Source organism: Cnephaeus nilssonii (assembly GCF_951640355.1).
Source record: "Cnephaeus nilssonii genome assembly, chromosome: 7".
NCBI classification, from domain to species: domain Eukaryota; kingdom Metazoa; phylum Chordata; class Mammalia; order Chiroptera; family Vespertilionidae; genus Cnephaeus; species Cnephaeus nilssonii.
Window position 1 is genome coordinate 72,209,573 of NC_137078.1, and position 18,569 is coordinate 72,228,141.

Sequence of the window (18,569 nt, forward strand, 5' to 3'; positions counted from 1 at the left end):
TTAGGGGAGATCAGGTAGGCAGACAGCCCCTTGCTGGGCTGGCCCCACCCCAAGCAAGCAGTTAGGGGCAATCAAGCAGGCAGGCAGAGTGGTTAGGGGTGATCAGGTATGCAGACCAGCGGTTAGGGGTCATCAGGTAGGTAGGCCAGTGGTTAGGGGCAATCATGTAGGCAGACTCCCCCCTGCCCCCCAGCAAAGAAAGAGAGAGGCCTAGGCCAGCCAAGCCATTGCACCCCAGCCTGTCGCCTGCAAAGGGGGCCACCGGTGGCAGGGGAGAGGGGGCAGTGCTGCACAGATGGCAAGCAGTGGCAGCGGCGGGGGTGGGGCCAGCTGCCTGCAGCCTGGGGAAGGAAAGCCCCGATAGGCCCTGATCTCAGGCCAGGCCTAGGGACCCTACCCGAGGGGTCCCGGATTGTGAGAGGATGCAGGCTGGGCTGAGGGACTCCCCCCACCCCGCCAAGTGCACGAATTTTTGTGCGCCAGGCCTCTAGTGATTTCATAAATATCCAAATGGCCCTTGGCAGAAAAAAGGTTCCCCACCCCTGGTAGCCTACATGTATGTACAGGCACATGGGTACAGTGTACCCGGGCTGAGGGGCACAGGCCTGGCACCCGACAGCCTGGGCACATTCCAGCTCTGCTTCTCTATTAGCTCTATGTCTGTGGGCAGGTTGTTTCCCCGAGACTCAGCCCCGCCTCTATGAGGAGGGGCTGCTAAGAGTACCTGCCCCTGGGCTGAAATGCATGGCACACCCGAAGCCCTTAGAGCCGTGCATGGCACACAGTGGATGCTCACTCAATGTTCAGTACAACCAGGAAATCAGCACACCTCTGAGTCAGCACGTCCAGACACCCATGGGTCTGTGTGTGCATAGTAGGTGTCTATCCATGTGTCTGAGCATGCAGCTATGCCTATAGATGTTTGTCTGTGCACGTGTATGTATTTGCGTGTGTGTGTGTGTGCACACCCACATGTATGTGCGTACGTGTGTGTGCGTGCACGCATCTTGGCCAGGCCTTCTTGCCCTCCTGTGGGCCCTGCTGAGTGTGTACGGGCTAAAGTGTCCCCCAAGCATTGGCTCAGGGAGGCTGTAGCTTGGAGGTCTGGGCCAGACCTGCTTTCCTACAAGGAGCTGGTGTGACCCTCTTGGGCCCTTCGGTCTGGGCCTCCTCACAGGAAGGTGGAACTAGTGCAGCAGGTGGATGAGGACGATGCCATCTACCACGTCATCAGCCCCACCCTCGGCAATGACCCCAAGCCCCAGGACTTCGTGATCCTGGCCTCTCGGCGGAAGCCTTGTGACCATGGGTGAGTGCCCGCCTGCTGGGTGGGAGGTGGGCAGGGATCATCTCCCTCCCCAGGGAGGGGACCTCAGCCTAGAGTTGGCTCTCTGCTTCCTATTGGCTTTTCTGAGTTGCCGGAGGACAGGGAACACCCTCCCCTCTGAAGCAGGGAAATCCCTGACCCTGAGGTGGCAAGGCCAGCTCTCACAAGGCGCCGCCTTGGCCTCCGTTCTGACAGCCCTGGTGAGGATGCCGGACAGACGGCCTCCCTTCTGCTAGACAGGCACCGAAAGATGAAGCGTGCAAATCCCAAAGCCCACACGCTTCCTCAGGGGCTTTTCCGGAAAATCTGCAGCGCGTCACGCTGGCTCCTGGCAAATGCAGTGCTGTTAACATACAGGTGCCTCCTCTCCAGCCTGGCCCGGGGCCAGACATGGGCCCGCCAAGAGTTGACATGACTTTAGACTCTGGTGTCAATGCCTAGGGGAGCTCCAGAGGCTGGGTCCATGCCAGAGGGGGTTCCAGAGCCTGGGCTGGGCAAGACAATCCTCATCTTCTGTGCTCTCCCCTCCCTTCACTCCAGGGACCCCTACGTCATTGCACTGCGGTCAGTTACGCTGCCCACCCACCTTGAGACGCCAGAGTACAGGCGTGGGGAGACCCTCTGCTCAGGCTTCTGCATCTGGCGCGAAGGGGACCAGATGACCAAGGTGAGGCCAAGGATCCCCTTCCCCGACCTGAGCCACCCCAGACCCACATGCATGGACGGAGCTCAGCACTGTCCGGCTCACAGTTCCAGCCGTGGGCCCCACCCGCTGCCCGACGGTGGGCTCCTCCAGCCGGGGGGACCTAAGCATGTCAGGGGCTAGAAGTGAGCCTTCACTCAAATCTAATCTGTGCGGAAAAGTCCGAGGCCCCTGCAGGGTCTTGGAAAAAGCTCTGCCTGCTGAGGGCAGAAGGCCCCGGTTCTCATCTAAAATTCATTTGCTGCTCCTTGTCTGGGCTTTCTCTGGTTCTCAGGGCCCATCTGACTCAGCAGGGCAGTGGGTGTTGGAAATGTGGGGGAGGGGCTGAGAGCGAGGAGGGTCCACGCAGCTGCCCTCCTTGGTGCACAGATGTTGTCGGGGCCCTGAAACTTGTTCCGGTAACACACTTCCCCGATGAGCTTCTCGGGACAATCCCTGGGCGTAGCTGCAATTCGTCTCTAAGGCCCTAAGAGACCTTCACCTAAACAGGATTCTGTGTTGGGTTCTGCTCCTCGTCTTGCAGGGCCTCCCCGCTGGCAGGGAAGACACCCGATGACAGGACAGTGTGGTGGCAGGGACCCTAGGGTTGTCAGTACCCAGAGGGAGGGGCCAGGGGAACTGCTGGAGGAGGCCCTGCCTGCCAGTCAGGTAGCCTTCGAAGACCCCAGGCTGCTGCCCGCTCCGCAGGCCAGCGGGGCTGACTGCCCTCCCGCTCCCGGCCCAGCGCCCCTGAGCGTGGCTTCCTGTCCTGCAGGTGTCCTACTACAACCAGGCCACCTCGGGCTTTCTCAACTACGTGACCACCAACGTGGCCGGCCTCTCTTCGGAGTTCTACAACACCTTCAAGGCCTGTGAGAAGTTCCTTTTGGACAACCGGAATGATCTGGCCCCCAGCCTCCAGACCCTCTAGGCACCTCAGCAGCTCCCACGCTCCCACGCCATCCCGCCCAGGACACACGTGCAGCGCATTGAGGAAGGCAGAGGCGTTTATTTCTTCCTGCCTCCCCACGGGAAGCCTGACCCCAGGGGCCTCCTGTCCAGCACCACCGGGTGGTCAGTTTCTGCCAACATCTGCCAGCAGGTCTTGGCGGTAACTCGGGGGCAGCCTGTAGTAGACCCGGGTTCTGTCCACGGCCCTGGCCGCCAGCAGCTCTTTCCGCACCGACGCATAGCTGCCCGCCGCAGGGCTGTGCTCCACTGTGACCGTGGCCCTGGGGGAGGCCGCCAGTAACCTGGCCACCACTCCGGCCGTGCTGCGGCCCAGCGGCCCAGCCCGGAGCTGGAAGGACACGGGCTGCCAGAGGCCCTTGCTCAGCTCCAGCATATCCGTGAGCAGCTGCTCCCTGTAGCCGCTGCCCAGTGCCTCCTCAGGCCAGCCCGGGGCCACGGTCACGTGGGGGAAAACCTCGGCCACGGCGGAAAGCAGCTCCTTGCCGGCCACGTGGCCAGGCACTGCAAAGCTCCCGTGGGAGACTGTGGCCCCCACCCACACAGGCAGAGGAAGCTGACTGAGGTTGGAGAGGCGGGCCAGCACGGCCAGGGCTGGCCGAAGGGCCGCGGGCTCTGCGATGTGCAAATGGACTCCCCAGCGTCCAGGGTGTGTGGCGAGCTGCAGCAGGCACGACTCCAGCGCCAGGGCAGGGCCACCCGGGGCACGCACGATGGGCACGGCGGCGTCTCCGGCGGCGGCAGGCTCCCGGAGGCCGACGTGCAGCAGGATCATGCCTTCTTCTCCTGGGAGAGGCGGAGGAACAATGACTGCCTGCCTCTTTCACAGCTCAGTGTGGCTCAGGGCTCAGGGGTGCTGGTCCCAAGGCCAGGAACCCCATCCCCTTGGCAACACTGTCCTCCCCCCACCTCCCAGCTGGTTTGCTGCCATGGTAACAGAGTCCCTGCCCCATGCAAAGGAAAGCCCCTGCAGTTTAGCTGGGAGCACGGGGGCGGGGGGGGGGGTTGGCCTGCAGCCCTCACCTGGGAGTTGAACGGTTGCTGCTGTTCCATTGCCCTGGATGTCAGGAACCTGCCACTCCACGCTCAGAGCGTCGCCCCCGGGAAGCTGGAGGAGAGGGATCAGGCTGCCTCCTGAGTAGTAACTTCGCTTCCGTGTGGCGTTCACTGTGGGACCCCAAATTGTCATGATGACGTGGCTGCTCTTCACAGAGTGCCTTCTGTGTGCCACGGCTTTCCACACTTTCTAACCCTCACAGCAACCTGCCATGTAGCTGTCCTTTCCCGTTTTGCAGATTACAGGAAGTGACTTGCCCAAGATCCCACAGCCAATGGCAGAGTTGCTGGGATTGGAACCGGATGGAGCCAGGTTTGTCTGGTTCCCCGTCACCTGGATGGCTCCCAGGAGAGGGATGTTGAATCTGACGGGCCCGTGGCCTAACTGCAGGCTCTCCTAGGTTTGGAGACGGGGAACGAGGGGTTTGAACAAGGGGACAGGCAGCACCTGGATCGTTGGCGAGTGGGTGCGGCAGAGGGGCCGCTCTCTGAAATGTTAGCGTGACCCACAGAGAATCGAGGCTGCCGGGGAAGGTATAGGGGTTTGGACTCTCCTGGGTTCCAATCTGAGCTGTGCCATGTACAAGCTGAGTGGCTGTATAAATCCCTTAACGGTTCTGAACCTCCGTTTTCCCGTGTATGAAAACGGAATCTCTGCTCCATGGGTATAGGAAGCTTAGGTAGCATGCGGCACCGGGTCTGGCACACAATCGGTGCTGTGAGTGGTTCCTTCTCCCTATTCCACCCAGGCTTTCCCCTCCCGATGCCCACCCTGCAGAATCCAGCCCCACCCTCCCAGACCGCTCCCTACTTGCAAGCTGCTTGAACTGAGACCGGACAGGCTCGAAGAGGTCGTAGTAGATTTGGTGGGGGGCACAGTTGTCCCGGATGTAGAGGAGATCGTCCACGGACACGGGGTCCGAGGCACCCTGCCACAGTGTCAGGCTGTACCTGGGGCCCAGAGAGCAGGCTCAGTGTCGGCCTGGGCCCAGCTAGGTCCTCAGTCCCTGTGCTCGGAACTGGACCCTAGCTGGGTAGGGGCGGAGCCTCTGACTTCCCACCAGCCCCTTCTTCCAGAGCGCTACCCCCTTTCTGGGGGCAGAGGAAGCCGCAGAGGCTGTGGGGAGGATAACTGAAAGCAGAAGCCCAGAAGGAGGGAGAGGGTGCCTCTTTTCTGTCTTAGGAAAGGGGGTGGGCGCAGGGGAGAGGGGAGCAGTCGGGTGTGGACGAAGGGGAAGCCTCGGGACTCCTGTGGGGAGCTGTTGAAGGTGGGGCTGGGGAGCTGGGGGACTCCCCTGGGGCAGAGGTTGCAGGTATAATCTGTGCAGCCCCACAGCTGGCTCCCCTGGGAGGGAACGGTGGGGCGGCAAATTATGTCTTAGTGTAAACTCAAACAGGCAGTAAGTTAGTTATCCACCAGTGGACGGGCTGCCTCAGGTGATGGTGAGCAGCCTGTCACCAGAAGTATACAAGCAGAAGGGATGCTGTCTAGGATGTGAGCACCAGGGCGGGGTGGTTAGACTAGAATGTTTAAGTCCCAGCCATGAGCATGATTCCTGGGGGCATCAGTGCCTAGGGGTGGGTTGAGCAGGAGCAGGGGCTGGGCCCGGGGGCGGGGCATTTTCACCTGTCCGACTGGCCCAGCAGCCAGCTGAATTGGGGCCAGGCAGCCCGCGCCATGACAGTCCGCACAGGGAAGGTGACCCTCTGCGGCAGCGCCCCCACCAGCTCCTGCATCTTCTCAATCATGGCTCGGGTGTACGTGCTGTTCGGGAACAGGGGCAAGTAGAGGGTGGTCCAGCCAGGAGACAGGGTGGCCTCAGGATACTTCTCCTGGACCAAGGCCAGGAACCTGCAGAGAATCAGAGACACGACTTTCAGAGCCTCGCTGGCCCCGTCCTCACCTCCTGGGTTCCCATCACCGTGCTGGGACGAGGCAGGGCCTGGTGAGTCTGTGATGTAAAGGCAGAAGCAGAGTCCTGAAGTGCAGGAGTAGCTTGTTCAAGGCCCCACACAGAGGGCATGGATTTTAGAGTCAGGGAGTCTGGGTTCAGGTCCTGGCTGTGACCTGGGGCCCCTTTGAGACGGCACCCCTGGAGGGCAGGGCCTCTTCAGCATCCCCTTCTAGACAGAAGCAATGAAACCCAGAGCCCCAGGGGGTCTGGGCTCTGCCTTCTGTGAGAGCCTCTGAAGCTTCAGATTTTATTTTAAAATTTCATTCAGATTTTGCCCTGGTGCAAATTTTAATAGGCAATTAATGTTCCCATGTCTCTCCCCAACTACTGAGTAAAATCAATACTCCAAGAAGACAAAGATATATTTATCTTGTGCCACTGACTACAATTTTCAAACTACTGCTTTCCAAATGCACCTCAGTTTGGGAATCACAAATATTGGATGAATGGATTGTTGGATGGATGGATAGACAGATGGATGGATAGAGAGATGGCTGATAAGGAGTGTGGGTCTTAAAAACAAGTGTGGGGCTTAGACTCAAAGGCCTGGCTTTGAATCTTTGCTCTGCCAATTAGTAGACTTAGGCAGGTCCTTTCACTTCGATGAGATAGTTCCTATACTAATAAAATGAAAATAATAGTACCTACCTCATTCTCATTGTAAGAGTTAAATGGGCCCTGGCTGGTAGCTCAGTGGTCAGAGCATGAGCTTTAGCCTGCACACCAAAGGGTTGCAGGTTCGATTCCTAGTCAAGGGCATGTACCTTGGTTGCAGGTTGGATCCCCTGCCCTTTATGTGAGCATGCAGAAGGCAACCAATCTCTCTCTCTCTCTTTCTCCCTCTCTCTCTCCCTCTCTCTCTCTCTCTCTCTCTCTCTCTCTCTCTCTCTCTCTCTCTCTCCTCTCCCTCCCTCCTCCCAACCCCTCCCTCCTCCCTTCCACTCTAAAAGCAATGAAAAATCCTCGGGTGAGGATTTAAAAAAAAAAAAGAATTAAAGGTATTTTTCAACTAAAGTGCCTGGGGCACATAATAAACATTCAATAAATTAAGCCTCAATTGTTGTCAGCTTTCTTATCTGCAAAATGGGGGTGGGGGGGAGGGAATACTCCTAACCTAGTGATGCTGTATAAGAATTAAATCAGTAGTATCCTATCCTTTTATGTGGCCCTCTTTTGTAAGCTGCAGAGTAGCATGCAGTGGTGTGAAGGCTGTTGGTGGCAGTGCTGGGATTTCATGGGGGCTGGGCAAGGAGTCAGCAGTTTAGACTTTTCTAGCAGGTCAAGCCCTGTCCTGGTCACTGGGGACACAGAGCATGCCCAATGAAACCAGGGCTGTGGTAGGAGGAGGTGTGCTTGTCAGCCTGGGTGTTGGGGCTCTTTTGGAGGAGGTAATGACTGGGCAAAGGTTCATCAGGAAATGGGAGGAAAGCATTCGAGGCAAAGGGAACAGCCTGTGTGAAGGCGCAGAGGTCAGACTATGTGGCATTTCTGGAGGCAAACTCAGGAAAGGTCCCCTGAGCACTTCCTGTGCCAAATGTTGAAGGAAGAGGCCTGGGTGCAGTTGGGGCAGAGGTGGGAACACTCACTGTGTGGCATTGACTTCGATGGAGATGGGCACGTTGGGGCCCCTCAGGATGTCAGCATTGATCCATACAGGCCTCCGGACTTTCCCCTCGTCTGTCAGCCGCCGCAGGAGGTCCAGGGAGGGGCCCACCGCCTTGATGCTCTTGAAGTCTAGCTTGATACCTGTGGGGAGGAGGCCGAGGGCTTGGGGAACTGGCTTCTCATGCTCAGGGCAGAAGGAACTGGAAGACAGGACTTCCGGGGGCAGAAAGAGCAGGTATGGTGTGTGTGGGGGGTGGGGTGGGTGGGGATGGGGGAAGGAAGAAAGGGACCAGATCCTGGCTGAGTGTGAAGAAGGGCTTTCAAACAGGCAGAACTAACCCAGGGAGGAAGGACCACTACAGGAGGGAGCTACATCCTCCATCTCCCCTGTGTCCAAGAGGTAACACCAGGTACCCCTTCACACCCCCATCTCGCCTGGAATCCCCCCACCTGGGCCTCTGGAACACTGGGCTGGAAAACCAAGGCAATGAGCAACTCCTGACAGCAACTGGGCTTGCCTCCCAGGGGAGCGATCCCTGCCCAAGCTGCCTGAGGCCCCGAGGGCTGGGAGCTGGTAGGGGGCGGGCCGAGAGAGGTGCTCACCCTTCTGGGAAGAGGCCAGCACAGCATCCAGCCACTGCTTCAGGGTGTTGTCACTGTAGATGAGCGGGGGGTGCGCCATGATGGGGACCCCTGTCTCGTTGGCTGTGTTGAGCCCTTCTATGTTGACGTCCGCCTCCAGGACCATGACGTCGCCTGGGCAAGACACAGACCTCAATCAGTTCTCGGTTGTTTTTAAATGGTTGTTTCTCATCGTAAAACCTACTGCATGTTTATGATCGAACACTCGGAAAACACAGAAAAGCAGGAAGAAGGGAACGGTCCATCCACATTTCCACCAGAGCTCACATTGGATATACTTTCTTTCGTTTTTGTCATTGTACAGTTTTTACACAGTTGAGACCACACTGCATGTCTAATCTTTTTCTTTCAACAGTAGAAAACATCTTCACCAACGTTTATATGCCTCGTTAAAGAAAAAAAGGCGACAAAAGGCCCTGTCGATTTAGTTACCCCCTCCTATTCCTGAGACATTCCTGCAGTTTCTAATTTTTTCTACCAATACATAATGATGCAACATTTGGGAACTTTTTATACAGGAATGGCGTTAGGCCCTCTGCCACGATGAAGCCCTTTCTCCTGCAGACTCCATATCCACGCCCTGCCTTCTGGGCTGCCTGGTTCTCGGGGCAGCAGGGTTTGTGGCTGCCGCTGCCACTTGAAGGACAGCTTCAAAGACATGATTCGTGACCTCCTCTGTGCTCCAGGGAGCACTCCCTACACCTCGGTACACCTCAGACGCCCAGTGACACACCAGCTGGGATGGGTCTGAGAGTTCTATGCTAAGTGAAATAAGTCAGATGGAAAAAGACAAGAACCATTTGATCTCACTCCTCTGTAGGATACAAAACAAAAAGCAACAAGTGAACGAAGAAAACAGAATCATAGATTCAGACAACACAAGCCATTATCAGAGGAGAAGTGGTTGAGGAGAGGACAAACAGGGTGAAGAGGGTCAAATATATGGTGATGGAAGGAGACTAAGATTGGGATGGTAAGACACACTAGAGTACACAGATGTTGTATTACAAAGTTTTACACCTGAAATTTACATAATATTATTTTTTAACCAACGTTACCCCAATCAATTTAATTTTTTTAGAAAAATATTTTTGTTGATTTCAGAGAGGAAGGGAGAGGGAGAGACAGAAACATCAACGATGAGAGAGAATCATTGATCAGCTGCCTCCTGCACGCCCCACAATGGGGATCAAGCGCACAACCTGGGCATGTCCCCTGACCAGGAATGGGACTGTGACCTCCTGGGTCATAGGTTGATGTACAACTATTGAGCCACGCCAGCTGGGCTCAATTGAATTTTTTTTTTAAGAAAGAAACTAAAGAAATTTGTTGAGTGAATGAATGATCAAACAGCCCAGGTCCAGAAAGGTGAAAGACTGCCCAAAGTCGCAGAGAATTTTCAGATTTCTCTAAAATCTCGGTGTCTAAGTTTCCAGGAGGGGAAGGAAGCGGAGTGCAGGTGGTCCCTGGCACGAAGCCTGGCACTTTGCATCGCCCGCTTTCATCCCATTTTGCATCCTGCCCAGAGCTCCGGTCTCCCTGGTTTCCTCATTGGCTAATGGGGATGAGCCTCCCCATGCCACGAACACAGGACATGAACATAAAACTACATTGTAAACTGAGGGGCTTTATGAGGGTAGCCTTTATTTGTATGGCTTGAACACAAAGTCCTTTTTTATCTTAACTTTTGGTTACCTGGGAATACAGAGAGGTCTAAAAGGTTGGCCTCCAGTGAGGCCCAGAGAAGCCGGGTCTACCGGGACAGCGGGGCAGATACAAGGGTACACAAGCCAATGGATCCTGACGGGTCTCCTACCCCATCTAACTGGCCAGTTCCCATTGGGGGAGGTGGGGGTGCATCGGGAGGGAGCCAGGACTGGAGTCTGGACTGCTGCCGCCTCCTTGTTTTGCACTAGCTGCTTCCCTAGTGACACTGTGAGCCCCTTAAAGACAGGGTCACATCTTACTTCTAAGTCTTCCTCCTGAGATTGGTCCTGAGCAGGGGCCCAGCAAATGCTCAGCAAAATGGACTCAAAACGGATGGAGAGTGCATTCTGGCCCTAACCTGTCTCCTTGTGATTGCCACCTGGGTCCAGCTTCTTCCTGGAAAAATCTCCCTTATCATGAAAAGCTGTTACTTGCCTTCCAGATGCTGGGGGCTCGACTTGCTTGGGCTGAGTATGAAGAAGGAACAGGAGATGAGGGAGGGCTCAGGTTCCTGCAGCCACAGGGGCTTAGTCAGGAAGGAGCACTGTTCTCCAGAGGAACAGACAGAAAGTCACCAAGCCCTCTCTCTCCCGGTGCCTGGCCAGCTCTGCACTTCACAGCCAGGCAGGAGAACATTGCGGCTAAGTGGGCAGACCCTGAACACATTCTGCTAGCTTCCAGTCCTGGGGCTAACCCTTGCAGAACTGTGTGACCTTGACCTCTCAGGTTACTTGACCTCTCTGTATCTCCTTCTCATTTACTAGAATTAGACAATAAAATATCCCTGGTTAGGCATTCACTGAGTGTTAATTATTATTTACATGGAGTAGTTCACTTAACTAGGTGACTGTCCCTGTTTGCCTGGGATAGTCTAGCATATTTCTGTTACCTCTGCATAATCTTTTTATTTTTTAATCCTTACCCGAGGGTATTTTTCCATTGAATCCTTAGAGAGTGTGGAAGAGAGGGAAAGACAGAGAAATACCGATGTGAGAGAAACACAGATTGGTTGCCTCTTGCACACGCCCTGACTAGGGGCCCGGGCTGAGGAGGATCTTGCAACCGAGGTACGTGCCCTTGACAGGAATCGAACGTGGGACCCTTCGGTCCGCAGGCTGACGCTCTATCCACTGGCCAAACCGGCTAGGACTGTATAGTTATTAAGAATGATCTCTTCCACTATCGAAAGTGCCCTGGTTGGAATGATAAATGATGCAGTCATCCTACCAATCCCCCTTTTGTAGAGGGAAAAACTGAGCTGCAGACAGGTGAAGCCACTTATTCCAAATCACTTCGCTGGTAAAGAGCCAAGGTAAAATGTGAATTTAGTTCTGTCTTGCCTCTCAGCCCTTCACTCTGGCCCCTCTTCTCCGCATGGACGTTGGTCATGTCTAAGATGACTTCACCAGTTTAACCCTACCTCTGGCTCCCCATCAGGATCCCCACCCCCATTGTGGTACCACCCTCCTCCCAGGGGCCTACCACAGGGCTGTCAGGAAGAAACCAGGCCTGGGGTCCTCGCTGGACCCCTGAAGCTATGCTAAGGGTGCCTCTCCATGCTTCTGAGCTGTTGGCGCTGCCTGGGTGGGGCCCCTGACTTTCTTCTTGGCCAATGTCACAGTTTGGTAGGGCTGGATCTGTCAGTTGCCCTTGGGCTGACATGGGATGAGCCCAAGAGTGGTGAGTCCTGTTTACCCCAGGTCTTATCTGCCAGATAGGAGTCCTCCCTCTCGGGCCTGGCTCTCTCATCAGGGGGAGGGATCTGTTTTTCTTATCACCAAGGTCTGGCTACAGCAAACTGGTTCTTCCCAGCCTGTGGTGGCCTTTCCTCTGCACCAAGCCTGCCTCCTCCAAAAAGCCCTCCCTGCCCTGACTGGTTTGGCTCAGTGCATAGAGCGTCGGCCTGCGGACTCAAGGGTCCCAGGTTCAATTCCGGTCAAGGGCATGTACCTTGGTTGCAGGCACATCCCCAGTGCGGGGTGTGCAGGAGGCAGCTGATGGATGTTTCTCTCTCATCGATGTTTCTAACTCTCTATCCCTCTAACTTCTCTCTGTAAAAAATCAATAGCACGCTCCAATCTGAGGGCCATGCCTTTCATTTCGGATGGTTACGGTTTTAGTTTCGTGTCTTCCTTATTGAACTGGATTGGGCACAGTGCAGGGGCCGGGAGTGTGGGGCCAGCCACCCTGGGTTCCTATGTTGGTGTCACCCTGGGTAAGTCACCCGACTTTTCTGAGCCTCCTTTCTACTTTTGCCACCTGGTACCCATGAAGCAGTGTGCTTGCAGGTCCAGGAGAGCCCCTGTGGAATGTGTGCGCCCGTCTCTCCAGAGAGCAGTCCTGCACTGGCTGCCATAACCACTCTCAATGGGAGACTCGGAGGAGTTGCACTATTTGCTCGGGTTTTTACAACGTGTGTCTGGTAGTGCTGGGCCCCAAACACACGTTTTCTGGTTTCCTTAGGCTTTGAGGGCAAAGGCCTCCTCAGCAGGGACAGTTGTCACGGATGGGTCATGGGAGGGGTAGCCGGGAGGGAGGGCAGGACGTGATGACTTTGGAATCAGACTTCTGGTTCCAGCCCGAGCCCTCAGAGCTTATCAGCTGCGCAGCCTGAGCCAGTCCCTTCACCTCTGAGCCCCCACTTCCTTGTCTGACAAGCCAGGTGAACAGCCATCAGCGCGCCACCGGATAGGCAGTGCTGCTAATCCCCACCTCTGCTCTCCCTGAGACAGGCCCGTCAGCCAGGACCGGAGAAGTAGGGAAACAGTTCAACAAGCAGTTTGCAGCCATGCAGTGAATCCTATCTTCCCTAAACCAGGGACACTTCCTCCCGCACAGGCGTGCGTCTCCTAAACTCTAAGGGGCCCCACGAGGCTTGCAAGCAGGGGAGCAGTGTCCCCAGGGCCCCCTTTCCTCTGACTTCTCAGGGGGCCAAAGCAGACCCGCCTAGGCTCATTTCCTCAGCCCGTTCCTGTTGCGCTGCCCCCAGCTTTAATAACCGTCCTCTAAAATTCACCCGCACGGTGTTGTGAACTTTTTCCTGCACTAAGTCAAGAACCCACACCCTGCCCTAGCTGGTGTGGCTCAGTGGATAGAGCGTCAGCCCGCGGAGTAATGAGTCCCGGGTTCAATTCGGGTCAAGGGCACGAACCTCGGTTGCGGGAGGCAACCCATCGATGTGTCTCTCTCACATCGATGTTCCTCTCTGTTTCTCCCCCTCCCTTCCCACTCTCTCTAAAAATCAATTGAAAAATATTCTCGGGTGAAGATTAACACTCACAAAAAGAACCCATACGCTACTGGCCGTCGTAGGCAGACACACCAAGGGCCCAGGTCCCCTTTTGGGTAACACCTCCCTCCCCCCGCCACTCCTGCCCTGGCCTGTCTTGGTCCTCACAGCTGGACTTACTTTCCAGGGCAGCCCGCATGTCCTTCTGGCTGTTGGCAGCATGGTACCAGGTGACCAACAGGCCGTCTTTCTGGCTGATCTGGCCCAGGCTCAGCAAGTAGTCCAGCATGTTTGCATCTGGTCGACAAACTGCATCCTGCTTACAGCCTGGAAGGAAGGCCAAGGTGATGTCAGCATCAGCTCTCCGCGCCCCCCCCCCCCCGCCCCCCAGCACAGGGCCCCTGTCCCCTCACCACCCTCCCTCTCTGGGCTCCAGGGTGTGTCCAGCATGCCATCCAGCAGAGAGACAGTGGGACCCGTCACCAGTGCGGCGGGAGAGGGGAGGACATGGGCTCCTGGGTGCAAGGAGGCTGCGAACCAGCCCGGAGCCGTCAAGGAATTTACAGAGAAGGGAACATTTCTGGGGCACCTTGAAGGATGGATATCCATTGACAGAGAAGGGGGATAGGTTATTCCACCAGAAAGGACATTACAAGCAAAGGCTTGACTGTAGGAAATAGGGCCGCCGGAGGGACTGAACTTTGGCTCGGTACAGGTGGAATGTAGAGAAATGGAAGAGGGCCAGACTGATAAAAAGCTTTGTGATCAGGTTGTAAATGGCCTTGACTGACAGCAAAGGAGTTGGGCGTGCGCTGAGGGCAGCGAGTGAGTTCTGTGTTTAGAAAGATCTCACTGGTGGCAGAGAGACCGTGTGGGAGGGAGAAGGCCACTTCGGGGTCCGGGAGGAGCTGGAAGCCTGGGAAGGCTAGGTGGTAGGTAGCCCCTGGAGGGCAGAAGGCAGATGCCTCCCGGTGAAGGGCCTGCGGAGACAGGCCTGAGGCAGAGGATGAGGGGAGGATGCTCCCAGGGGGAAAGGGTGAATTTGGCTCCGTGCCCCGAGTTTGAGAGGCCCACATCACCTCCAGAAAAGAACGCCTATCAGGGGGCACAGGAGGGAGGTCTGGGCTGAAGACCAAGATTTGGTGTGATTATCAGGCAACGGGAGCCTGGTGAAGGAGGGAGGGAAAGAAGGCCAGTGGGACCTTCTTCGGGGGAGAGGTCTTGGTGTGGCTGGTAATGGGAGAGGCAAGTGGAGCTGAATCTTGGTGGGGATGTGGGATGGGAGAGAAAGCCACCACAGCTGTGGCTGAGGACCAGGAGGGTGGGTGACGAGGACAGGTTAGGTCTGTCTTGGTGGGGACAAGGAGTGAACGATGGGGGGAGCTAAGCTAATGGCATGGTGGGGAGGGACCTACCTGGCTGTCTGCTCAACAGCACCGTGAAGCCCAGGACCATTCCGGTGAAGCACACGAAGATCACACTGGCAACGCCGACAATGGCCCACTTGCTTGAGCACTTCTTGCCGGCCATGGTGAGCTCTCTGGAGAGTGCCGCTCACCTCCTCTCGGCCCAAAGTCCCTGGATGTTCTGCCGCTGGGGTTGGGTGGGAGGCAGGAGCTCCCAGCAGCACCTTTTTGTCTCCAGGCAGGGAAGCTCCTTCAGGCAGTGGTGGAGTGTGGAGCTCCTCCTCCCTCCCCACCCTCCTTTTCTTTCCTCTCCCTCCCAGGATCTTAACGGGTCAAGCAGAAAATCCTGTCACCCTGAATATGAACTTTGAGCACATGAAGAGGCAGCAGAGGGTGTTGGCCGGAGCCCCCACCCCCGGCCTATCTGCCCTGCCTGGGAGTTGGGAAACCAGGGATCTAGAGACCTACAACCAGCATCTTCCCTTCTCTGGTCCTGGTTCCCCCAGGAGGAACCAGGTGGATTATCCCTCCCTCTTTCTGCCCTGCCCTAGGGAGTCAAGATCTGGCAAGGGTTGGTGATAAGGACAGATTAGGTCTGCCTAAGGAACTGACTTTTTCTTCCACCCCAGATTGTGGCTGATAGTCTATCTACCTGAGATAAACCGATAGGCCTGGCACGCTGGCCTGGGGCAACAAGTCCATGGGGAGAGATTGAGTTACCATCTCCAACAGAGGGTGTCTTGGGGCCCCTGGCATGGGAAGGAAGTGAGAGACTGTCCCGACTTTAGCTACCCTGGAGTTTATTTTTATTTTATTTTATTTTTAAAAAAATATATTTTATTGATTTTTTACAGAGAGGAAGGGAGAGGGATAGAAAGCTAGAAACATCGATGAGAGAGAAACATCGACCAGCTGCCTCCTGCACACCCCCCACTGGGGATGTGCCCGCAACCAAGGTACATGCCCTTGACCGGAATCGAACCTGGGACCTTTCAGTCCGCAGGCCGACGCTCTATCCACTGAGCCAAACCGGTTTTGGCGTGGAGTTTAAATGAGTCCAAAAATCACCTGTAATGGGCACAAGGACTTCAGCTTACAGAGGTTCACAGAGAAATCCAGCAGGGCCCCTGGTGACTGACTCAGGTGTATATATGCGTGTAAGAGTGTCTAGAAGAATGAATGACGGGCAAATGGAGGGAGCCTGGGAGTGGGGAGCAAGTTGGGAGGGGGTTTGGTTCAGGTCCTGTGGAGTCCTGGGCTGTGGGTCATCCCCCAGGAGCTGCCCAGGAGGACACTCAATATAGGGGTCTGGGGCTCGGGACCAAAGACAAGGATGTGAGCATCATTTCCTGCCCAAGGCACAGAGGAGTAGGCACAGACCACGGGAATCAGGGCTGGCAGAAGAAGAGGAAGCGGTCAAGAAGAGTGGGGCAGAATGAAGAGGGTGGAAAGGTCCCAGGAGCGAATGCAAGGATCCCTTCAAGAAGAAAGGGGGTCAGTTATGCCGGGAGCAGAGTCCTGTAAGGACAGCAAAGTGCTGCCGGATTTGACAATTAAAAGATGGATGGCGATATTGGTGAGGACAGTGTATGTGGACTCCTTACAATGGGATGGTCGCTTTTGAGGGGTTATAATGTTTAACACCAATGCTGGACGGACCTCTTTTTGAAAGAAAAATCCAGAACTTAGATTTCACAGTTGAGAATGTTTCTCCATGTACAAACAGCCTTTCATTTTATTTATTTTTAAAAATATGTTTTTATTGATTTCAGAAAGAGGAAGGGAGAGGGAGAGATAGAAACATCGATGAGAGAGAAGCATCGATTGGCTGCCTCCTGCATACCCCTTACTGGAGTTCAGGCCCACAACCTGGGCATGTGCCCTGACCAGGGAATTGAACCATGACCTCCTGGTTCATGGGTCGAGGCTCAATCCCTGAACCACCCTGGCTGGGCAAACAGCCTTTGTATTAGAGTTGCTTATTTAGATGGCATGACACTCTTAAGGGGGAGGCAGCATCACCCCCCTTTTCAGCTAAGGGAACCGGAGTGGGTGAGCAGCAGAGTGGGGATAAGGGCCTGGTCTTTCCTCCCAGCAGGATGTGTGTTGCCCATCCCCCCATCCCCCCAGCAAGCTCCTCTCCCGGTTCTGAGGACTCGGCCGGCTGTGTCTTAGGGAAGAGGGACCTTTTCCAGCTCTGGCTTTTGGCAGCAGGAACAGCTCTGGGGCAGACTCCAGGCTGCCAGTGTCACTTCTCCGGAGACAGACAACTAATTAAGGTTCTGAGCCCTACTCTGTGCCTAGCACTGTGCTAGGCTCTGGGGACCCACCTGCTGCCCATGACCTATTGTAGGAGAGAAGAAATGGGGGGTTCAGGGGGCTCCAGCATCTCAGATGGAGCAGCCATTCTGGAGGTGGTGCTGCTGGAGGGGCTCAGCCTGTGAGGGTGTACTAATGTCAGGGCCCCAGTGCGGGGGGCATGACGGGTTAAATAGACACAGGGGATTAGGAGTCCAGAGGAGGGCGGGTGACTTTCAGGAGAGTCATGGAGAACTTGGGGAATCGTGAGGGTCAGAGGCCAGGGAAGGACAGTCCAGACAAGGGAGCAGAGTGTGTGGGAACAAGCAGGGCTTGCTCGGGGACATGAGCAGCGCAGTGTGGCTGGATCACGGGGTGGTAAATGGGGGTGTTGCCGTTGGAAACGGGGTCCTTGCGGTGTCGTAAGAAAAGCATTTCGGGGACCATGCGTGGGAGGATGTGGTGTGGTGGGAAGGTGTACTGAAGTTGGAGCAAACACAAAGGACTGTCCCGGCTTCAGTTCCATCCCCCACTGTGGCAAAGGCCAGCCTGGTCTGCACCCGGCCCCGAAACAGGGCCAGCGTCCACAACTCCCGTGCCGAGCCATGCTGTCCCCATCTGGCCAGCTTCGTCTGTCCCCGGCTGGGCTTCAGCTGGTGCTGCGCCCAGGCCCGCAGTTGGAGTCCGCGTGGCTGCCAGACCCCAGGCAGCTGCTAGGCCCACGTGCCCGCTATGGAGAGAGCACGTGAGTGCACGCCAAGCGCATGTTATGGGCAGAGAGAGAGCGCGCTCTTTGTTAAGCTTGGATTATATTACCTGGGGCTTGGGGAGGACCAGGCACTCTAATTTCCCAATCCCTCCGGTGCTTGGGTTGGGTCCTTCCCCTAACCAACCCATTTCCTAGATCTCCTGGGGTCTGTCTCCCTCCTCCAATCCCATCCTTTTTCCAGGCGAGGCTCTGCCCCTTAGTTCCTGCTGCCCATGCCTCCTAGTGGAAGCACCTCCCCTGTGCCAGCCTGGCTTCTACTGCACATGCACCCAGCAGAGGAATTTCCCCTTTATTGTTTACTCCTCTGCCCTCCCCCCAAAGTCTGGTGAGTGGACATTGTGCCCTGGGAGACTGAAAACCCAGGGGAGGGAGGGTGTGAATCCCTTTGGTGGGGCAATGCTGCAATCCCCTGGGGTGCCTATGAATTCTGCAACTTCCAGTAAAGCAGGCCCCATTGGGTTCAGCTCCCCAGGCCATCACACTCAACAATGTCTAGCTACTTCCGCTAACAGGGGTGCTCTGGGAGGTGAGCCGGCTTGGGTTGCCCCGAAGGCGAACTTGGCTCCAACTGTTGGTGGTGAAAACAGCACCAGGTTAGACTGGTGGAGTCAGACGGACCTCGGTTTAGCCATCGGTACTCCATCGGTACTTGGGTTCTGGCTAAGAATTCTGAGCCGAGACTCAAACTATAAAGCTCATTTAGAAAGTCACAGAGGTAGAAGTGGGCTGTAGAAGAAATGCGCTCAGGAAGCATTACAGAGGCAAAAGAAGGGCTCTTGGAGTTCAGGAGAAAGGGAGGCGAGGAAAACCTGCCTGGGGGGTGGGGCGGGGAAAGGTGGCTGAGCTCTGAGCTCAACTGGGTTCTTCATCTGGAAGGCTTTTATCAGCTCCCCAGAGGTGGAGCGTTCAGGACCGTCCCAGGGA

At 55.9% G+C, this 18,569-nt stretch overlaps 2 protein-coding genes across 4 annotated transcripts in view; one reads left to right on the forward strand and one right to left on the reverse strand.

Annotated features, from left to right (window-relative positions):
- Window positions 1–3,080, forward strand: part of ACOT11 (acyl-CoA thioesterase 11) — a 42,844-nt gene extending 39,764 nt beyond the window's left edge. For all 3 annotated transcript variants that reach the window (XM_079776654.1, XM_079776655.1, XM_079776656.1), the window contains exons 14-16: window positions 1,178–1,309; window positions 1,868–1,994; window positions 2,785–3,080. In XM_079776654.1, coding sequence (XP_079632780.1) covers window positions 1,178–1,309; window positions 1,868–1,994; window positions 2,785–2,940 — 415 coding nt within the window. In that variant the 3' untranslated portion in view covers window positions 2,941–3,080. The remainder of the gene's footprint in view (window positions 1–1,177; window positions 1,310–1,867; window positions 1,995–2,784) is intronic.
- Window positions 2,943–14,824, reverse strand: FAM151A (family with sequence similarity 151 member A). The gene is made up of 8 exons (XM_079776657.1): window positions 14,588–14,824; window positions 13,353–13,499; window positions 8,198–8,350; window positions 7,576–7,735; window positions 5,662–5,886; window positions 4,846–4,985; window positions 4,002–4,145; window positions 2,943–3,764 (listed from the first exon to the last, which is right to left on the reverse strand). The coding sequence occupies exons 1-8, from the start codon at window positions 14,700–14,702 to the stop codon at window positions 3,085–3,087; spliced, it is 1,764 nt and encodes a 587-aa protein (XP_079632783.1). The 5' UTR covers window positions 14,703–14,824; the 3' UTR covers window positions 2,943–3,084.
- Window positions 14,825–18,569: the final 3,745 nt, after the last annotated feature.